Here is a 21,560-nt window from a genome sequence, read left to right on the forward strand (position 1 = left end):
GTGGGGATGTTCGCTGATGATTGTACATTGTTCACCATTTGCAACTCCTGTGATACTAAATCAGTCCATGTCCAAATGCAGCAAGACCTGGACAATATCCAGGCTTGGGCTGACAAGTGGCGAGTAGTGTTCATGCCATCTGAGTGCCAGCATGTCCAACAAGAGAGAATCTAACCATCGCCCCTTGACATTCAATGGCATTACCGTCACTGAATTCCCCACTATCACCATTCTGGGGGTTACCATTGACCTGAAAGTGAACTTGACTAGCCATATAAATACTGTGGCTGTAAGAGCAGGTCAGAGGCTAGGAATCCTGCAGTGAGTAACTCATCTCCTGACTTCCCAAAGCCTGTTCACCATCTACAAGGCACAAGTCAGGAATGTGATGGAATACTCTCCACAATGATGAGTGCAGCAACATTCGAGAAGCTCGACACCATCCAGGACAAAGCAGCCTGCTTGATTGACACCCGATCCGCAAACATTCACTCCCTCCACCACCGACGCACAGTGGCAGCAGAGTGTACCATCTACAAGATCCACTGCAGGAACTCACCAAGGCTTCTTAGCCGCAGGTTTGGAAGGTGCTGTCTGCTGTCATCAAGAAGGACAAGGGCAGCAGATGCACGGGAACAGCAATACCTGGAAGTTCCCCTCCAAGCCGCACACCATCCTGGCTTGGAAATATATTGCCATTCCTTCACTGTCTCTGGGTCAAAATCTTGGAACCCCCTCCCTAACAGCACTGTGTGTATGTCTCCAGCACGTGGACTGCAGCGTTCAAGAAGGCAGCTCACCACCACCTTCTCAAGGCAATTAGGAGTGGGCAATAAATGCTGGCCTAGCCAGCGACGCTCACATCCCAAGAATGAATGGGAAAAAATTGAGGTGAAAGGGAGGGAGAAACTTAAAACACTTACAATCACCAGGGAATGGGTACAGAAAGCTATTAGAACTAAAGGCTGATAGTTCCCAGGACCTAATGGACTTCACCCTAGCGCCATATAAGAAGTGGCCGCTGAGATAGTCGATGCATTTGTTGTAATTTTTCAAAATTCCTGAGATTCTGGTAAGGCCCCATTGGATTGGAAAATAGAAAATGTAACTCTTCCATTCAAGAGAGGGAGACAGAAGCCAGAGACTACAGGCCAGCTAGCTTAACATCTTTCATAGGAAACATGCCAGAATCTATTGTTAAAGAGGTTATAGTGGGAATTTAAATAATCATGATATAATCAGGCAGAATCAGTGTGGTTTTGTGAAAGGGAAACCCCTTATTTTGAAACTGTGTCCCATAATTCTAGATTCTCCCACAAGGGGAAACATCCTTCCAGCATCCACCCTGTCAAGTTCTCTCATTCTTAACTCCAATGATTATAGGCCTAACCTGCTCAAGCTTTCCTCCTAAGACAACTCCTTCATCCCAGGAATCTGCTGAGTGAACCTTCTTTGAACTGCTTCCAATAGAATTATATTCTTCATTAAGTAAGGAGGTCAAAACTGTACACAGTCCTCCAGTCGCAATAATTCCCTACTTTTATACTCCCTTTCCCTTGTATAATGGCCTGTGGGCTTTTGTGGGAGTTTGGGGGGGAGGGGTTGCAGTGGTGTGGGTGGAGGGAGGGTGTTTTTCCTTTAAAGAATTAAGTTTCTCTGTGATGGCTTTCTGGTAAAGCATCTGGCTTCAGTAAATGATCATATGACCAAGTTGTAGAAGTTAATCATAGGGGTGAGTAGAGTGGGTGTGGGGTGGGTGGGCATGCGAGTTCACCCCTCACCTTCACTGCAGAACCTGGGCAATGAGTAAGAAAAGTTCGATCAAAACACAGTGAAGTACCGTGGGCTGTTTCGGTTACTATGAAGGCCATCTGAAATATCTCAATGACTGTTTTGGTGGACAAAGGCTACAGCAGAACAACACTTAAGTCGCCTTGGCTTCCTTGTCATTGGATCAAGGTTTCATTCTGTCAAGACACATGTGGAAGCTGGTACGCAACGGTTTCACATGCTAAAAGATGTCATGCACAGGTGTCTTTCTTTCTTTCCAATCACATCTCCCAAGCCCTTCGGCGACCAGCAAATGGCAACCAGATAGCCACATCCAGAAGGATTGCCTTCTGCAGTAAAAACGCACAAGTAGCAAAGTTTGTGACCTGGACTATCAGGACCCACATGGACACACACGTGAGTGAATGCCCAGAGAATCGCATTGCATTTGTTGCCCGAGACTTCCGGCGATATGACATCGACATCACCACTCTGAATGAGACCCTGCGAGCTGCAGAGGGGCAGCTCAAAGAACTCTGAGCCAGCCATACTTTCTTCTGGAAAGGGAAATCAGAAGAAGAACGCAATGTTCATGGAGTTAGATTTGGCATCAACAATGAATTTGTGAACCACCTTCATGAGTTCCCTCTTGGAAGAACTGAGCGCCTCATAACACTTTGTCTCAAACTGGCAAGGAGCCAATTCGCTCCCGGGGTCAGTGCATATGTCCCAACTCTGGATGCCGATGATGAAACCAAGAAAAATTTCTATGCCAAACTTAACCAAACTCTCTGGGGTTCCGAAGGAGGACTGGCTTACTGTTCTCGGTGACTTGAATGCCAGAGTTGGAAGAGATTCCAATTTCTGGAATGGAACTATTGGTAGGGAAGGAATTGGAAATGTCAACTCCAAGGCATTCTTCTTCTTACCAAATGCGCAGAACGTGGGCTTATTATCATCAATACCCTGTTCCACCAGAAGAAGTACAATACATCAAGGCAATACCCACAGGCCATGCACTGGCATCTGATCGATTACATTATCGTCTGTGCCCTTAAACACAAAGATGTCTGCACCATCAGAGCAATGACAGGGGACACCTTTCTCAGCCCCCTCCACAATAAGGGGTGAGCAAAGTGGATCCTAAAGAGGGCTGCTCAGTCACAGTCGCAGCTGCCAAAAGGCACCCCTGCCTCATCCGAGTGATAGACAACCATCTTGTAACTGCCGCCTTCGTGCCAGATCACGTCCGTCAAAATGCTCCCAAGCAGCAGGTGTGATTGGTCCACAAAAGATCGATGTTGAAGCTTTGAACGACCCAAACACAAGAGACCGATTCCAATAATGCCGTAGGAATAAAAGTTCAAATTTCAACAAAAATGGAAGAACAGTGTCCACAGTATTTGGATGCCCTGAAGTGCAATATCATCAATGCCTGCAAAAAGACACTTGGATTTTCTGTCAGGAAACATCAGGATTGGTTTGATAAAAATGATCAGGTTATCAATGAACTGATCGCAAGCGCAAGACTTTCTGCGCCGGGTGGAATGACCCAAACTCAGCAAAAAAAACTGGCTTACCAACAAGCAAAGGCCGAAAAACAAAGGTGCGTCCGCAACATGAACAAGTGGTGGGCAGACAAGGCAAAGGAAATTCAACATCTCACTGACACGCATGATATCCGTGACTTCTTCACTGCCACAAAGACTATTTATAGCCCAAGTACTCAAGGATCAGCTCCTTCTGAGGCCTAAGGACAGGGGAAATTTGATCAAGATAAGGGAAGTTGTCAATGCCTGTTGGAGCCAGCATTTTGAGGACTTTTCCAATCAAGCATCAATTGTTAAGAAGAGATTTGTCAACCCCATCCCATAGCAACCAGTTAGAGATGAGCTTGAAACTCCGCTAAAGCCTGTGGAGGTGATGAAAGGCATCATACAAATGAAGGACAACAAAGCAGCAGGAGGTAATGGAATCCCTGCTGAAATTTTAAGCACAGAGGAAATGAACTATCATGACAGCTCCATGCCCTTATCCTACAGACCTGGAATGAAGAGGAAGACCCGAATGATATCAAAAATGCCATCATTGTGACACTCTTCAAGAAAGGGGACAAATCCAACGGTGGAGATTACAGAAGCATCTCCCTGCTTTCCATTGCAGGAAAAACCGTTACAAGAACCCTTATGAACCGACTTATTACACTTGGTGCAAAGCTACTCCTTAAATCTTAATGTGGGTTTAGGCCATCAAGAGGCATGGCTGACATGATTTTTATTGCTCACCAATTGCAAGAAAAATGTTGTGAATAACATCAACCTATCTACATAGCGTTCTTTGACTTGACAAAGGCCTTTGACTTGGTAAATCCTGAGGCACTCTGGAAGATTCTACTAATGTATGGGTGTCCTCCAAAATTTGTAACTACCCTTCCTTCACTTGCTTCATGATGATATGCGAGCAGTGATCCTTAACAACGGATCCATTACAGACCCCTTTCAGGTTAAGACAGGAGTCAAACAAGGTTGTGACGTCACCCCAACTCTTTTCTTCAATCTTCCTTGCTGCCATGCTCCATCTGACTAGAAACAAGCTCCCTTCTGGAATGCAGCTTATTTATCAAATGGATGGTAAACTATTTAATCTCAGACAACTCCGACCACAAACTAAGACCGCCAAGTCTTGGGCTCCAATGTGCTGGTGATGCTGCAGTGAGTGCCGTGCCAGGGACTGATCTCCAGAGGATCGTCGACGTACTTACTGAGGCATGCGAGCAGATGAGACCACACTCAATATTCAGAGGACTAAGTTCTCCATCAGAAACCTCCAAATGCACATGCCCCAGCCCTGTTGATTAAAATTCATGAGTGCCTGGAAAATGTGGAACACTTCTGATACCTTGGAAGTTACCTTTAACAGAATGCTGACATTGACAAAAAAATCTAGCAATGCCTAAAATCTGCAGATGCAACCTTTGGCCACCTGAGGAAGAGAGTGTTTGAAGTTCAAGACATCAAAACTGGAACCAAGCTCATGGTCTACTGTGTGGTTGTGATTCCTATTTTACTGTATGGGGCTGAAACATGGATAACATACAAGAGATACCTTAAAGTATTGGAGTCATACCATCAATGCTGCTTGTGGAAGATCTTGCATTTTATGTGGGAGGACAGATGCACCAACATCAGTGTCCTCTCACAAGCAGGCACCACAAACACCGAGGCTGTGATCATCTGCCATCAGCTTTGTTGGGTTTGTCATATAGTTTGGATGTCAGATACCAGGCTCCCAAAGCAGGCCGTCTTCTCCCAGCTCAGTCAGGGCAGATGCACCAGAGGACGACAGAAAAAGCGCTTCAAGGATGTGCTGAAAGCCAACATGAAGAAATACAACATTGACATCAACTCCTAGGAGCTTAAACCTCTTGTTAAATGAAGGATTCTAAACAGTGAGTTAGGATTCTGGGATAGCCAAGCTGAGAGGAGAGCGAGATTTCTAGATGCATGACCCCAGAGTTAAAGAATATTAGAACCAGGAGAGTTCTGACCCGAGGTGGCTCACTTAAGACACCAGCTACACCTACTGGCAGTCTCCAACTATGGGTCGGGTGGAGAAGATTTGAAGGAAAAATCTTGCCAGAAGTAAGCGGAATGCCCAAGAAATCTCAACCTGTATACAAATCTTCGGAGCAGTACTCCGACCAAATGATTAATCTTCCAAATTTTGATAAGTACCTGACTTGAGTTTTGGGGGTGTAAGCTCCTTGGGGGTGTGGAAGGAAATTTGAGTTAGGAAGTTCGGTTTAAAGTATAAGCCGCTGCGTTCATTGTACTTTTAATATATTTCATGTAACTATTTAAGATAGAGTGTAGCTAGGAATATTCTTTGATTTTTGTTTGGTAAAATTCTTTAATTTTTAAATTGTTAACTTTGAGGCTTCATTCTTTTAGAAAATACTTGGGTTTTTGGATTCTTTAAAAAAAGTAAATAAATAAACACTTTACTGGTCTCTAGCTAGATCATAACAATTGGTGGTCTCGCCTGGGATAATGACAGTTGGGGGCTACCCTGAGATCATAACACTTTTAGGGGGCAACTTTCCATTTGCCTTCTCTGTCACTCCCTATACCTAACTTTTTGTGATCCATGTATCAGAACACCCAGATGCCTCTGTATTACAGATTTCTCTCTCCATTTAAATAATATTCTGCTTTTCTATTTTTCCTGCTAAAAGTTTTTTCAATGATTGCAGACAATTTTTGTTTTGATTTTTGCAGTGAGGTTATCATTTCCCATACCCCTTCCTCTCAGAAGAGTACAATAGGGCCTGGGGATTCCCTTTTAATCTTGAAACAAGATGACGAGGTGCAGTGCTTGCAGGCAAGGTTAGGCTATGTTGTAGATGCACAGTGTCCATCTGAAGAGGCTACAGGAGAGGCACTCATAATTTATGTTTGATTGAAAGAGCAGTGCAAACAGAGACTTTATGAAAGGAAGATGTTGTTTATGCTGTAAGAGGACCTGCAGCAAATATTTACAATACACACTCCTCTGGTGCTGGATGTTCAGGTCATCCTGCTATGCCGTCGTTTCAGGCTGTAAGATAAATCTTGCTTTATCGTTTTTTTCAAAATGCCAAATTAATACTGCAAGATGTGCAATTTTTTTTAATGGTTTACAGATTTTACAATTTTTTTTGTTTGTTTGTATTTCTTTCATGTAAAAGATTGTTTGGCATTGAGTCTACCAGTAAAATTAAATATGGTTATTTTTAAAACGAAGAATTGTTCCCAGAGATACTATAATCTTGTTCCTTGTTCACTTTCTGCAAAATACAGTTAGAGCTGAATCTGTGCAGTAGAGTTGAATGGCGTTGCAAATGAAGTTTAGTGCTCTATCTTGCCGTGGCTGGTTTTTACACCTTTCAATTCCAGTGTTAATTTTATTTCAACTGCGCCTTTGTGTTTAAATAGAATTTCAGAGGAAGGTTAGGTCTGCTGTTGCTGGTGAAGTCATCAAACTGTGTGCTTAAATCCTTTATGTAATTCTGTGCATGGAGTGGAATCAGAAAATTATTTTCTATATGGTTTTGCCAGATCGGGGTTGCTTGGCATGCTTCCCTACATGATTCCTGGAGTGGACCTCTAATTTACGACCCTCCAGTCATTAAAACCCTCAAACCTATTTTCTTTCCTGCTTTCAGACCCAAACCATGTCACTGTTACTTCCAAGCTCTAAAAATGGAATTTATCAGCCTCCTCTTCAAGGATAATTTGAGGACAATGTCTTCATGTCAGCACAATACTGAGGTCCTTCCACCGCCACCACCCCACCCCTATATGCATCAGCTCCTCTTGCCTCTTTTTGCAAGCCTGTATTGTTTGTTACCCTCTGAAGTCTCTTGTTTTTTTTTCTCAGAACAATTTCTTTCATTTTGTCCAATCCTTGCACTGAACAGAAATTCAACCTCAATGACTTTAACCTATACCTAAATTCCATTTATCCATTTACCCTCTCCACCAACTTTCCTGAAACTCTGTCCAAAAAATGTGCTAGAACAGTTACCACAACGGATGTGGATTCTAAAGAGGGTTTGAAAGGAGGCAACCAGGTTAGACTGGGTTTAGGAAGGAAATGCTAGAGTTTAGGGCATAAATGGATGAAGGCACAGTCACCAATGGTTGAGTAGAGGAAGTGGGAGATGGACTGGAGGCCTGATATGGAAAAATGCAGAGTTGCTGGAGAGCTGCAGGATTGAAGGAAGTTTCACAGAGATAGGGAGGCGTGGGGCCATGGAGGGATTGGACACTAAGATTAGAATTGTAAAATCAACCCATTCAGGAACCGGCAGCCAGTGTAAGTCAGTGATTATATGTTTGATGGGTGCGGGGCTTTGTTGCTCGCATCCTACTTCATACCGTGTATTGGATGAGCTTAACTTTATGGAGGGTGGAAGCAATGAGGCTGGCCAAGGAAATATCGGAATAGTTGCGACTGGAGACAAAAGCATGGATGAGGGTTTCAGCAGTAGACAGGCTAAGGAAGGATTGGGGATGGATGCTGTTATGGAGGTGGAAGTAGATAGTCCTGGCGATCAAAAAGATATGAGGTCGGAAGCTTACCTTGGGTTAAATAGTATGCTGTGGTTATGAACAGCCTGGTTCACCCATGGACAGTGGACAAGGAATGGGATGGAATTGGTGCCTGAGGAATGGAGTTAGTAGCATATGAATGCAAATTCATTGCAACATGAGGACGCATAAGTTGAATATGCAAACTAATATTTATTTTCTTTCTGTGCTAAAGAAAGGTAACTCTTTTGCCCTTCAAATAACATTTTTCCTGAACCAGGCATTCTGGGATTCAGCATTGTACTGCATAAGTAGTAACCTAAAGTTTCCCGATGGATGCCTACCAACATTAAAGTAATACCAATTGTAAATCAAGGTAACAGTCACCTGATTATTACACCATGGAGTGCCAGCAAAATTGAAGGATAGCTGTCCAGTGGATCGAGTTATACCTGATGCATTGGAATATGATTATGGTTGTTGAAAGCTAATCATCACAGCCTAGACATTTGCTTCAGGAGTTCTTCAGGACCATGTCTTTGGCCTAACCATCTACATCAGTGATCTTCCCTCCATTTATTGGGCCTGCTGCTAATGATGCCACAGTTCTGCACTCCAATCACCATCTCTTTGATAAGGTAAAAACCTCATGCCAGTTTTCAGCAGGATTTGGTTGAAGTCTAGGCTTGGGGTGACAAGTGGCAGATAACATGGTCACTTGTCACACAAGTGCCAGTACCATTAGCAATAAGGAAAAGCTTGTTGCCCTCCCAATCTTCAACAGCACTATTACTAAGCTGCACACTGCCAACATCTCAGCAGGGGACCCGAAGTTTAAATGGACCAGCCATTACACCATAGTTATAAGAGCTGGGTACTCTGTATTGACTTGCTCACCTCCTGATGCCTCAAAGCCTCGCCACCATCTACAACGCCCAAGCTTAGAGTAAAATGGAATACATCCCACTTCACTCCATTTGTGTGACACTAAAGAAGCTTGACGCAATCTACAACAAATCATTTGAATTGATGTGTGCCCATGCCATCGGAATTAGTAGTCCCCTGTTCCACCTCACGACAAGATACTTCGCAACAACTCACCGAGCTTTGACAGCCCTCCTAGCCTGACAATTCTAATACTAAGAAGGATGAACAAAATATCATGGGACCACCTTCAAAACAGGAGCAAACTTATATAAACTGAATTCCCTTAAGAGATGTTGGCCACCTGGAGGTGTGGTATCTTATCTTTTCCCTTTAAATTGTCAAAATACTTCCTGAAAATGTTTCAAATGCAATTTCTTTCCCGCACTGTAACTGAAATTCATAATGTCAAAACTGAAAAAAAAACCTACATAATTTCAGTGTAGCATTATTAAATTTAACCATTGAATTATCCCATGTGGCTTTTAACACCTCCATTAAAGTTTTTGCTTGCAGGCCAAATCACCCTGAAAAGTCTAGATAAGGACCTAATATCTTTTTTTATATGGAATTGTGCAATACGAATGTGCAGCCAATTTCATTTTCCCAAGATGTCAGGCTGTAATGTTCAGACTGTGTTTTTGAAATTTTTAGAAGCTTCTTATGAGTAATTGTTCAAAATTATTTGGGATAAAAAGTGGCAGAACAAATTTCAAAAGATTTTGTTGTGGAAGTTTGTATTGGGGACATTTTTAAAGCAGAGAGTATGTTTATGTAAGAAAAAATTCACTTGTAGCTTTTGTTTTTATAATACATATTTAAGAAAATGTACAAATGTGAGAGTCTGTAGTCATGGTAATTCTTTGGGTTGAATTTTGAAACCAACAGGAGGCTAGTAATTCTCTCTCTTGTTTTGCTAATGGCTAGAAAATGTTCTAATTGTTAACTTTTATGAGAAACAAGCAGAGAGCATGAAGTGGGCAGATGATATCTCTTGAAAGAAATCACGTCTCTAAGGGGAATGGATTAAATGGAGGGCTGCAGCTGTTAGTGTTTTCTTTCTTTGCTGCCTTCCATCCAAAAGAAAAAACGCATAGAAGCGGACAAGGGAAACAGGAGGAAGAAACAGTAAAGAAGGGAAAGAAAAGAAGAGGAGAGGCAGAATAAACATCAGCAATATGAATTCAACAGACAGATCAGAGAGACATCATGTTGTCCCACTTCCTGTGTATAAATACTAGCCCAATAAAATTTATTTTGTGTGTGAAATTCAACAAGCTGAGGGTTCTCAGGATTGAAGACTGGATCAAGTTAAATCATTTTTAAAGTCTGGCTACACCAATGTGTTTCATCTGTGATTTCTCATAACAGTGACTTGTGGCTTCCTTCAGTGCAATCACCAATTTAGCGGTGGGGGGGGAGGTTCTTCGATACTGGCCCCCTTTTGAGATCTGTCACCACACCTCAGATGTTTGCTGGGTGCTTCTTCCCCGCCTATCCTTCAAATCACAATCCCCACTCCCAGGTCTTCCCTTCGGTTGCTACAACCAGACTTAACTTTGTCCTGTGGGCTCCAGCACTTGGAATCTGGGACTGCTTGTAGCCCCAGCAGTAACCTCCATTCCCAGTAGTGCTGCTGGGACTGCAGAGCTGCCAGTCAATCTCTGAGGCAGGACTTCCTGCATTAAATGGCTGTGGGGCAATCCTGATTAGCGGGAATGGGTTCTCCACCGACTTCTCTGGTGGCAGTGTGGGAAACCCTGTGAACAGAAAAATTCTGCCCCAGGTGTTGTCTCTTTTTCCTTCAAATCTGCCGTTATCACCCCACCCTCAAAAAAAAAATCCCTTAACCCCACCATCCTGCAAACTATTGTCCTCTCTCCAACCTCCCATTCCTCTCAAATTCTCAAATGTATTGTTGTCTTCCAGAACTGTTCCCATCTTTCCCAGAACTCCCTGTTTCTATTCTTATCAGGTTCTTCCCTTGCCGCACTATTGAAAATATCTCTTATCAAAGTCAAAAATGACATCCTATGTGACTTTGGAAAAGGTAAACTTTTCCTTCTGATCCATCTTTACTTGCATGCACCTTTGACATAGTAGATCACACCTTCCTCCTTCCCTTCCAACACCTCATCACTGTCATCCAGCTGGGTGAGATTGCGTCAGTTGGTTCCATTCTTAGCTATCTAATCATAGCCAAAGAATCATTTGCAATGGCCTCTCTTCCTCCTCTGTCACTGTTAGCTCTGGTATCTCCCATTGATCCAACTTGGCCCCTTCCTATTTCTCATTTACTTGCTGCCCCTCAGCGATCATCTGATCTGCCTCATCATCCAAAGACACACGGTTAGTTTTCACATGTACATGGACAAAACCCAGCTATGTCACGCCACCATCCCTCTCGACTCGCTTTATCAGACTTGGCTTAACCAACATCTGGTACTTGAGAAGACATTTTCTCCAGTTGAATATTGGGAAGACTGATGGTGTTGTTTTTGGTCTCCACTTCAAACTCTGTTTCCTGACTGCTGACTCCGTCCCCCTCTCTGGCAACAATCTGAGATTAAGCCAGTCTGTTCACAGCCTTGGTGTCACATTTTGATCAGAAGATGAACTTCTGATCTCATTCATGCCATCACTGTCAATTTCCATCTCTGTAACAGTGCTTGACTTCGCCTTGTCTCAGCTCATCTGCTGAAACCCTCGTTCTTGCTTTTGTTACTTCTAGATTCAACTATTCCGATGCACTCCTGGTTGTCTCCCACATTCTACCCTCTGTGAACTTGAGGTCATTCAACATTTTGTGCCTGTGTCTTAACTCACCATATCCCGTTCCCCAATCAGCCCTGTACTTGCTCACGTACCTACCTTAGCTCCCAGTCAAGCAACAGCTTGATTTTAAAATTATCATCCTTGTTTTCAAAACCCTCCCTTCTCCCTATCTCTGTAATCTCTTCCAGCCCTATAGCCCTCCAAAGTATCTGTGCTCCTTTAATTCAGGCCTCTTGTGCATTCCTGATTTTAATCATTCTGCCATTGATGGTTGTGCTTTCATTTGGTTTGGCTCCAAGATCTGAAGTACCCTCCCTACAGCTCGTTGTCTCTCTACGTCACATTTCTCCTTTAGGGCATGCCTTAAAATCTGTTTCTTTGAACAAGCTTTTGGTGATTTGACCAGTTTCTCCTTATGTGGCTCAGTGTCATACTTTTGTTTTATAATGTTCCTGTGAAACACCTTGGGATGTTTCATTACATTGTTATGCAGATATATAAAATATTAACATATAACACCATCGGTTGGATGTATAATACTTTATAATGTCATTGGCTGGCCATATATCTGTACTGAACTTTTTTGAAAAGGGCACTTTCCCAAAGTAAAGGACATTGACTTACAGCAATCACTATGTTGTATTTGCAAAGGACACAGGCTGCTTTTATGGAGGCACAGAGTCTGTGGAGCTCTGAGAGAAGTCACATGATCCAATTCTTGGCTGTAAAAAAAAAGATACTGGAGTTTTGGATAGTCAGAGTGACTGCCACAGAGGCAACAGCCTTATTCCAACTCTCTTCTGAAACGTCTCTCATCAAAGCTGAGCTGTTTGTGATTTGAAACACCCCCGAGAAAACCTCATTGCCGCAAACCAAGAGCTCTTAAAGGAGAATTCCAAATCAACACCGCTGCCTCCAGTGAGAAACCCCAAGAACCAGCAGCTACTGTGGGCCGAGACCCTTCAGCTGTAAATAAGCATCTGGATACTCTGTGAATATCTGTTTTTGCTGACCTTACTTGTTACTTAGTCAAGTTTTTAATATATAACTTTTTTGCATTCTGGGGTGGGGGTGCATTGTGTGTATTCTTTTTGCATTAGTGGGTAGCTGGACATACTTGTACATTTTAAACTTTTTGTTAGCAATTTCTAAATCTTTACCTGAGTGAGTTTTAGCAATAAAACTAACTCTTTACTTGTTAACTTAAGGAGCCTTGCTGGCTTATTTCTTATACCAAGCTATACATGGTTAACTATATATATTAAATTCACAATATCACCTCCCTTTTAAATTCAAACTCTGTTATAATCAACTCGGGAGTGGGACAGAGAGGAGTCAGTTCACCCCTGCTAACCTGGTAGTAACAATATATAAAGGTGCTAGATAAATATAATTTTTTTGTTGTTGTTGGATACATTGACATCATGTGTGTTAGTATGTGCCAATTGAAAACATTTCAGTTTGCTCTTGTGGTAGAATTTATCATTGGACAGAATTGAATGAATTCAGAGCTCCTATAGTCAATATAGGTTCAATCACGATGGACGTACTTGTAAATAAGGAAGACAGAAGACATTAAGAAATGATGATGAGTTCAGAAACAAACAATGAATGAATATCAGTGGGTGGAATTAGTACTAGATGCAAGGATGGTGCAAAGTTTGGACTTGGACTTGGTTTGGGGTGGGGGGGGAGGGGGGGGGAAGTGGTAACATTCTTTAGCAGTTGTTAAAATGTGATGGGAAGCATTTAAATACAGAACATTGGCAGTCTTTGAAAATCACACTGTACCTAACAAGGGTTTGAGTGTCTAATTTGTCTCCCGGTGTTGTGATAAGATTTTGTGATTGTTATTGTGAAATCAATGCACTGACAAATTGTCTCCTTTTTAGGGGGCAAGGACAGAAGAAGTGGCCTTATCCTGACAATTCCATTATGCTCAGAACAAACAAACATGGATGAGCTGAGTGTCACGTTGGATTATTTGCTCAGCATTCCAAGGTGATTCTTTTATTCATGCATTATATCTCTATTTAAAATATGTGACTGTATTTGTACAAATTATTGGTCAACCTGAGAATTACTGTCACTAATGACAATTAACTTTTTGTCAGGTGAGTCTATTCAATACACTTCTATGGAGATTATTTTGCGATGAGTAAAAAATACTATAAAAATGGTTGTTTGGTAGTACAGAACCTGAGTATTGCTGGAAAAAAGAGACATTTTTTGTCTAAGCTTTTTTTGCACTCATCAGGACAATTCGCAAAAAAACCAATGTCAGAGGAAAAGACATACATTGTATGAGACGAGAGTGCTGATTGGTTGGCAAGTGGACTCTAGTAGAGGTGTTGCCATGTAGAATGCACCAGTCGATTGTGACTGACAGTTAACTGCCAAGCATTGTTTGAAATTTGAAACCAGACATTGGTCTGGTCAAGTCATTGCCCTGGGGAATGAACCAGTGAATAGCTGTCACCTATTTTTGTGAAAATTGATTTTTAAAAAATATTTTTGGGAATATGGTGGTATTCTGTAAAGAAGGGTGTGTGTGTGTGTGTGTGTGTGTGTGTTTGTGTAATTAAACTGGGGACCGGTTAGTAAGGTCAGCTTGTCTGTGGGAGCAGAGAGATGAAAGGTAAAGGGCTAGATGCATGCATTTGTAATGAGTGGCTACGGTGAAGTTGAAGGTACAAGTAAATAGGATGGGTTGTAAAATTTACATTAGGTGATAAGTAAGAAGGACTTGACTTTTCAGCTGCTAAATTTCAAAGGTTTCATAAGTAAACAAGGGAAGGTTATTAGATTTCATTTTACCTGAAAGTGGAAACAATAGGAAAACATGAACAATTTCTGTAATTTAAAACAATTGAGTTCAAAGAGGTGCTTAGAACAATGGAGTCTAAGATCAAAGTAGAAAAGGATACTTAAGGAAAGATTTTGAATTTGTGAATTTAAAACGACAGTTTCAAGCCAGAGAAGTCTTTGTTTTCGGAAAGCAGTGCGTTTCTGAACTTTCAGATTTCCACAGCAAAGTGGAAGAGAGTGAGAAGTTGTGTGGTATGCTTTATTAAACTAGCCACAGTTTTGCCTTTAGTAATATTACAGGATTTTTATGGTTAAAAACCTATAAGGGAGCTGTTGCCAAGTAGTTTACTTGTGTGAGAAATTGATTTTTAAAATATTTTTGAGGAATATAATGTTATTCTGTGGAACAGGCTATGTGTGTATGATTTAATTAAACTGGGCAGAGGTTAATAGGAGACAGATTGCCTGGGGGTTTTAAAACATGAAAAGGATGGAGTGTTAGGCTGAGGTACAAATAAATAGGTTAGATCTAATATTCGTATTTTTAGGTAAGCTGAGAGTTTGTTTGAATATCAAAGGGGAGTCAGAGATTAAAAAAGAACATGTTTGCGTCTTGCAGGAGCTCCATGGGTTAACAGTTGTGGGGATATTGTATTTTATTGAGTCGAAAGCAAAGACAATATTGAAACATGAAAGATTTTATATTTGGAAGGATTGGAATTCAAAGAGGTGTGAGAACAATAAAACCTGGGATGAAAGGGAGAAAAAAGGTATTTTAGAGTTACTGTGGAGATCTTAGGATAGCTATAGCTGGAACTGCTGTTTGAGCTGTTGAGGTAGCAGCTGGAGCTGAGTTGGGAGCTGTTAGCTCTGGGCTGGGAGGAGATGCAGCTTGAATCAACCCCCCCATCCAGTCAAGCCAGAAAAGCCTTGGGCTACAAAAAGCAGTTTTCTTCTGAAATTTGGTTTTTCACAGTAGAGTGCAAGGGAGTTATGGGTCATGTGGTATGCCTTTTTTGAAGTGACAGCAGTTTGCCTTGGATAATATTACTGGATTTTGCATAGTTAAATATCTATAAGGGAGTGTTGCCTGGAAGGTATTTACTTGTGGGTCTGACAAAGTGGAGAATCTTTTTGTGGGAAATGTTTGTAAGACTAACCTTAATTATGCAACTGTAATCTTGTATGCTTAATTTTTCTTTTATTCTTGTTAATAAAACTTTTACTTTTGATTCTTAAAATCCCATAAGTGTTACTGGACCTCTTACTGCTGAGATTGGTACGTCGTCTTCTCGTTTTCAGAATACAAAAAAAAGGGTATGGCCCGTAAACCAAATTTCCCTCTGGGATTTGGTTTGCGCAGCAATTAACACCGGCTGTGGTCATAATACTTGTGTGTTCAGGCCAAGTGGGCGTTTTGGAGAACGTTATGTAAGATTGTTTCAACCGTGTCATTTTAATCTTGTGTGCTTAGGCTTTTTTGATCTTGTTAATAAATCTTTTAATTTTAAAATCCTAAAAGTGTTACTGGAATTCTATGCTTCTGGGATTAGTAGTATTCCCCTCGTTTGCAAAATACAAAAAAAAAGTTATAATCAGTAAGACAAGTTTCCCTCTGAGATTTGGCTTGCTCAGCGAATAACGCCGGCTGCGGTCGTAACTTAGCTTAAACAGGCGCAAAGTGTGTACATGTTCTTTCTGTCTCCAAAAAACCGAGGCGTGTGTATTAATATACGTAGCTTCCAGTACACGCAAGTGCGCCACACTGTGAACCTGACTCTCAATCTTAAATTAGCTGTCAGTGTAATTCCAAGCACACTGAGGATTATTTAGCAAATGTAGTCCAATTGCGGAATCACATCTAATGTTGGACACTATGTTTTGAGTGTTGCAAGCACATACTGGTATGATTGGTACCTTTCCCTTTGCGAACAGTGGAAGGGACATGCTGTTTGATATGACCTGCCAGTCTTCAGGATGTATGGTCTACGTACCTAGCATCACACTGGCACTGAAATTCATATACTATTTGTGTGATAGACAGAACACCTTTTTGGCTTGACGGCTCAACCTGTTAGTAGTGAACACCACTCGTGTTGCTACTGCACAGTAGAAGCATGAAACATCTAGCTTCACTTGTTGGTCAAATTTTTGAGATACCTTGCCCTTCCAGGGTAATCTGAAGTAGACTGGGCACTTTTCAGGGCTGAAAGTGATGGCCTTAGGCCTGTTCATGAGATTGCATGATATACAGCATGAAATGATCTGATCAGGGTAACTATTATCCCGCAGGATGTTTTTGACATGTTCTATTTCAGCATCACGCTTGCATGGTGAGCAAATGGCTCAGGCCCTATTTACAAGGTTGCCGATGAGGCCAGTCCTATAACATGTGGAACTGTAAGAGTCTCAATGCATATATTGATCTGTGAATGTAGCCTTGCAGTAGACCGTAGTAGAGAACCCTCTGGCAGATCTCTCAACTAGTACATCAAGGAAAGGGAGTTAATTTGACTGCTCCATTTCAAAGGTGAATTTGAGTGCAGAATGGAACCCATTAAGACATGCAAAGAAATTATTACATACAGCTGCGGATTTAAATATAGCAAACGTACCATCAACATTTCAGAAACATGCAAGAGGTAGGAGGTTGGGCATCATTCCATCGAAAACACGTTATTCATGGAACTCAACAAAGATGTTTGTGAGAGCTGGGCCTAGAGGGGATCCCATGGCAACACCATCTATTTGGGCATACATGGCGTCATTAAAGCTGAACTCAACTATGCGAGTTGCCGAGTTCATAAGCTCAGTGAATACTGATTCACGCAATGGTGGTGGGTCTAGATTTCCGTGATATAGTCTGCAGCGCAAATAGCCATGACTTCCTTAAGTGGAACATTGGTGAATAGGCTAGCAATGTCAAATGAGCCCATGAACACAGCATTGCTATTGATATGCAAGTCCAGCATGGTCTTTGCAAATGTGAAAGAATCCTTCATCGTTTATCTCGAAAATTTGCTCAAAACTGATCATAACAATTCACCCAACCCTTTGGCCAATTCATGCTGTGCAGGACCAATCATAGATAAGATATGGTGTAAAGGGGCATCACTATGTGTCTTGGGCAACGCATACATACGTGGACGCAGCGAACCATGAATGCGAACCATTGTATATATCACGCGGCAGCTTATTGCTCTTACACAAATCTTGCAAGCATTTTCTCGCTTATTTTCGAACAAAGCTGTCCAATCATGTTGAGCAGCAGGTCCAATGGATACTAATTTTGACCCGTCATTAAGGATAGTGTGCATTTTGTTGATGTAATCATGCTTGTTAAGGATGACTATTCCCGCCCCTTTGTCTGGTTTACTAATGTGTATGTCCAGCTTGGTCTTAAGGCATCGCAATGTGTAAGATATTCACGTTGCATGTGAAAATCAGGCAGGTCATTCAGAATCTCACAACATGCGTACGCTAGATCAGCTAGGCGCGCTTTCAAGGATTCACTGTCTTCAGTAGACACTGGTTTGTGGCAGTATAGTTGTGAGCAGAGGAGTTCAAACTCAGTAAATACCTCTTCCCGTTTGATTTGGGATGAAGGCACGCCAAAACTGTGACCATAAGCCAGAACAAACTCCTTGCTTTCTGAGAGTACATGGTCAGAGAGATTTGTTAGGTGTCTGATGAGTGCAAAACAAAAAGCTTTGACAAAAAATGTCTCTTTTATTCAGCAATTAAAAAAATGTTTTTTATAACGATTTATTGTAAGTATTACAGGAAGAATTTTTTAGAATGAATTGAGCTGTAGGGATTTTCTTGTGATAAATGGTTTGCTTGTGTTAGCAAAGTGCTAGTTTTTTAAACTTGCTCACCCTATTTACTTTTTATGCATATTTGTGAATTGTACAATTGATATAACTATCACACTTTTGGAATTTAAAACAAAACTTAAGGTAGATTTTAAATTCTCTTTTATTGCAAAAAAAGACTGTCAGGTTTTGCTTCAGACATGTGTATATTTGTGTCCAGAGACAAGTAATTGCGGGCTAAAGCAAATACATGGTGTAAAAGATTGAGGAAAATTGGGCCTCAGTGAGTTAAATATGTAATTACGCTGCTGCCAAATTTCTTTAATCTTTAACACCCATTTGTTGATCTCTCAGTTCTATCGCCAAGCTATATGGGTGTGAATTTCTTGTAATTGAGAAAAAGAGGCCTGAAGAGTGAAGAACTACAAGCCAAGACTGCACCCAGACACATTTCTCTCATGCATTACACACCTTGGAGAGACAGGCATTTATGGAAACGCTGGATTAGCCGACTGTACGATGGCTGTGCTTTTCAAAGAAGGCCATTGACAGACTATTGGGTTTGCATTTTCCTTGAATTACTCAACGGAAGTGGATGGGGATGAAAATACTTGTGGCAGCTGGCATGCTGGTTTCTTGTGCCAGCCAACGTGTTTCATCAGGGTGGGGGGAACTCGCATCGAGATCCCACCTAATCCAACCATGGCAATTAAGATTACTAAAGAGCTCATTGAGTTCACTGAGGGGTGTGTTCAGATTTTGACCGGGGCGCATGGCCTGCACGTGCTGTCTGGTGCAGACCAGGTGCAAGAAGTTGGAGCCAGTCATGGCCAGCACAGGGACTTAGGTGGGTCCCATGAAAGGGTGAATGGCACAGAGGGAGACTTGGCAATTAGCACACAGCTGTTATCAGAGTCAGTGGAGGTTGCGGGAAGCGTGGTCAGTAACCGAATGGGCAGTGCATGTCGACCTGCTAGCATTGTGGGGCCATAAGAATAGGGGGCAAGGCTTCTAAGTCCAAAGGTCGGGGGTGGTGGGGTCCACTTGAGCACAAGGAAAGCTACAGCTGGCAATGGGGACTGAACTCTCAGATTTTGGTTCAGTAGTGGTGTGGGGTAGAGCACCAGGCATCAGGAGCACAAAGGAGAGGGACAAGGGGAAGGAAGGACACAGAGGTCAAGCCATCAGCGAAGGATTTACTGCAAATGAGGGAGCTACCTGAGATGAATGAGAACCAATGATGCGGGAGACTGCAACTCTCTAGGCAAATGGTCACAGGCATCTGTGCCTCATTGTTGAAGACCTTGCACCTCACAGCACTGCTTTCCATGCCCTGCCAGTAGCCATCAAAGCCAGTGTGGCCTTGACCCTCATTGCTTCTGGCTTCTTTTGAGGATTGGACATTGGTGGCATCTTGCAAATCCCTTGAAGAGATCTCTTGAAAGGATACTCCTTTATGAGAACCCAAGATAGAAACATTACAGGCAAAGCCATCTGCTCACCATGAACACCATTGAGCAGGCCATCGGCCTCCAGAAGATATAGTTCTGGTGCCTAGACTGGCTGGGTAGCGCCCTGGGGTACGCTCCTACTAGGGTTTTGCTCATTTGGTGGTCTGCAGCATTCTTCTTCACATGGCCCTCCAAAGAGGTGTGGACCTTGAAGATGGTGAAGTGCTGGAAGGACACAGCTCGTTAGAGAAACAGGAGGAAGATGCAGAGCACCAAGGTACCCCAGCTGAACAGGAAAGTGGTCAGACATGTGCGGGGCTTGAAGACCTTGGTCTTGACTATTCACACGTGCTCTTGGTCGACCTTCCACATTCTAGCTGCCACATAAACTTGAGGTCATCCAAAACTCTGCAGCCCATGTCCTTGCTTGTGTCAAGCACTGTTCACCCATCACCCCTGTGCTCACTGATCTAAATTGGCTCCCGGTTAAGAAATGCCTCAATTTAAAAATTCTTGTCCGTCGCTCCATAACCTCACTCCTCTATACCCCTGTAATCTCCACCAGCCTGACACCTGAGAAATGTGCACTCATCAGATTCTAGCTCCTTGTACATCCCAATTCTAATTGCTCCACCATTGGTGGTGATGCCTTCAACTGCCTAGGCCCTCAGCTTGGGAATTACTTCCCTAATCATGCGTCGTCCAATACAATAGCCGCTAACATTGTGGCTGATTGGGAATCCATATCTGGCTCTTTGCATTTCTGATTCGTAAATAAAATTAGTGTGATTGATATCGCAATTAGGTATGTGTTTTCGGTCGTCATATTCGCATGGCATATGTATGTGAACTTTAACCTTGAGTGTTTGTTGGTAAGGTGAAAAAGCAGCGTGTGTGAATATTCTTGATTATTGTGGCTGTTCTAATTTCTTGGTCACTGAGTGGTGGTAGATGGTTTTTCAGTAAATATTGTTATGATTTCAGTTGAGACCAGTAACTTTTTAAAAGAGGAATTCAGAAATCCCAATTGAAAGAATGAAGCCACAAAATTCTACGGCTTAAAACAAGAGAATTTTTGCTAAACAAGAGTTAAGCAAAACAAACACTAAATACTATCTTGAGTAACCGCCTATACTCTAAAACCTAGAATCAACACAAGTTAAACCTGAATTAACAGCCAAATTGCAGTCAATTATAAATTATACATTAATTGGCAGATACAACTAAGACAGATCTTACGAATTGACTCAGCAGTTCACTCGGCATATATGTCATCAATTTCAGTCAGAAAGAACTTCAAAATTTTGTCTTCCTCATGAAGAATTTCAGCTCCTTATCTTCTAGGATTTATCCTGATCTCTAGCCACCAGCAGCACACAACCAACCTGAGTTACACGGGCATATTCTTCACCAAAAACGGCACACATCTGCAGAACCTCCTCAACACTGCTTATGATGACCTGGATGATGTATATCCGCAAATGTTATCTACAAGTAACAGAAACTACCGCAGCAACGGTATATTTGCTTACTCTCAGCTTCTGGATCTAGCCTCTGTCTTCTTCAGCCTGCCTGTACTTGCACCACTGGGATCACAGCTCTATGGCCTTTTCATATGGTTTCGACTAGTTTCACTTTCCCCAGAAGATTTGGTTTCCAATCTCAGTTTCAGTCTACATTTCCTTAGTCAGTTTCCTCCATTTCCCTTTTCTTTTTCCCTTTCAATTAGGGTCTTGCTCAAAAAATGCGAGCTTTTGAAACTACAAATTTCATCACAATACACGTGTGCAAAGTAAGTTTACTTGTGCAAAGTAAATTTACCTGTATTGTATGCATGGTTTTGTTTTTTAACTAAAATTAGTGCATGTGGCTAAAATGGTCTCCCCACAGCGACCTCTCCACAGTGGCTAGCCATCAATTTATATTGGACAGCATTGCCCTAAACC

General features: G+C 42.0%; 1 protein-coding gene across 6 annotated transcripts in view; it reads left to right on the plus strand.

The window, feature by feature from the left end:
* Positions 1–21,560, plus strand: part of sestd1 (SEC14 and spectrin domains 1) — a 153,315-nt gene that overhangs the window by 22,683 nt on the left and 109,072 nt on the right. For all 6 annotated transcript variants that reach the window (XM_078551950.1, XM_078551951.1, XM_078551955.1 and 3 more), the window contains one exon: positions 13,433–13,541. In XM_078551950.1, the coding sequence (XP_078408076.1) occupies positions 13,433–13,541 (109 nt within the window). The remainder of the gene's footprint in view (positions 1–13,432; positions 13,542–21,560) is intronic.

Source organism: Cetorhinus maximus, chromosome 11 (genome assembly GCF_964194155.1).
Source record: "Cetorhinus maximus chromosome 11, sCetMax3.hap1.1, whole genome shotgun sequence".
Taxonomy (NCBI): Eukaryota; Metazoa; Chordata; class Chondrichthyes; order Lamniformes; family Cetorhinidae; genus Cetorhinus; species Cetorhinus maximus.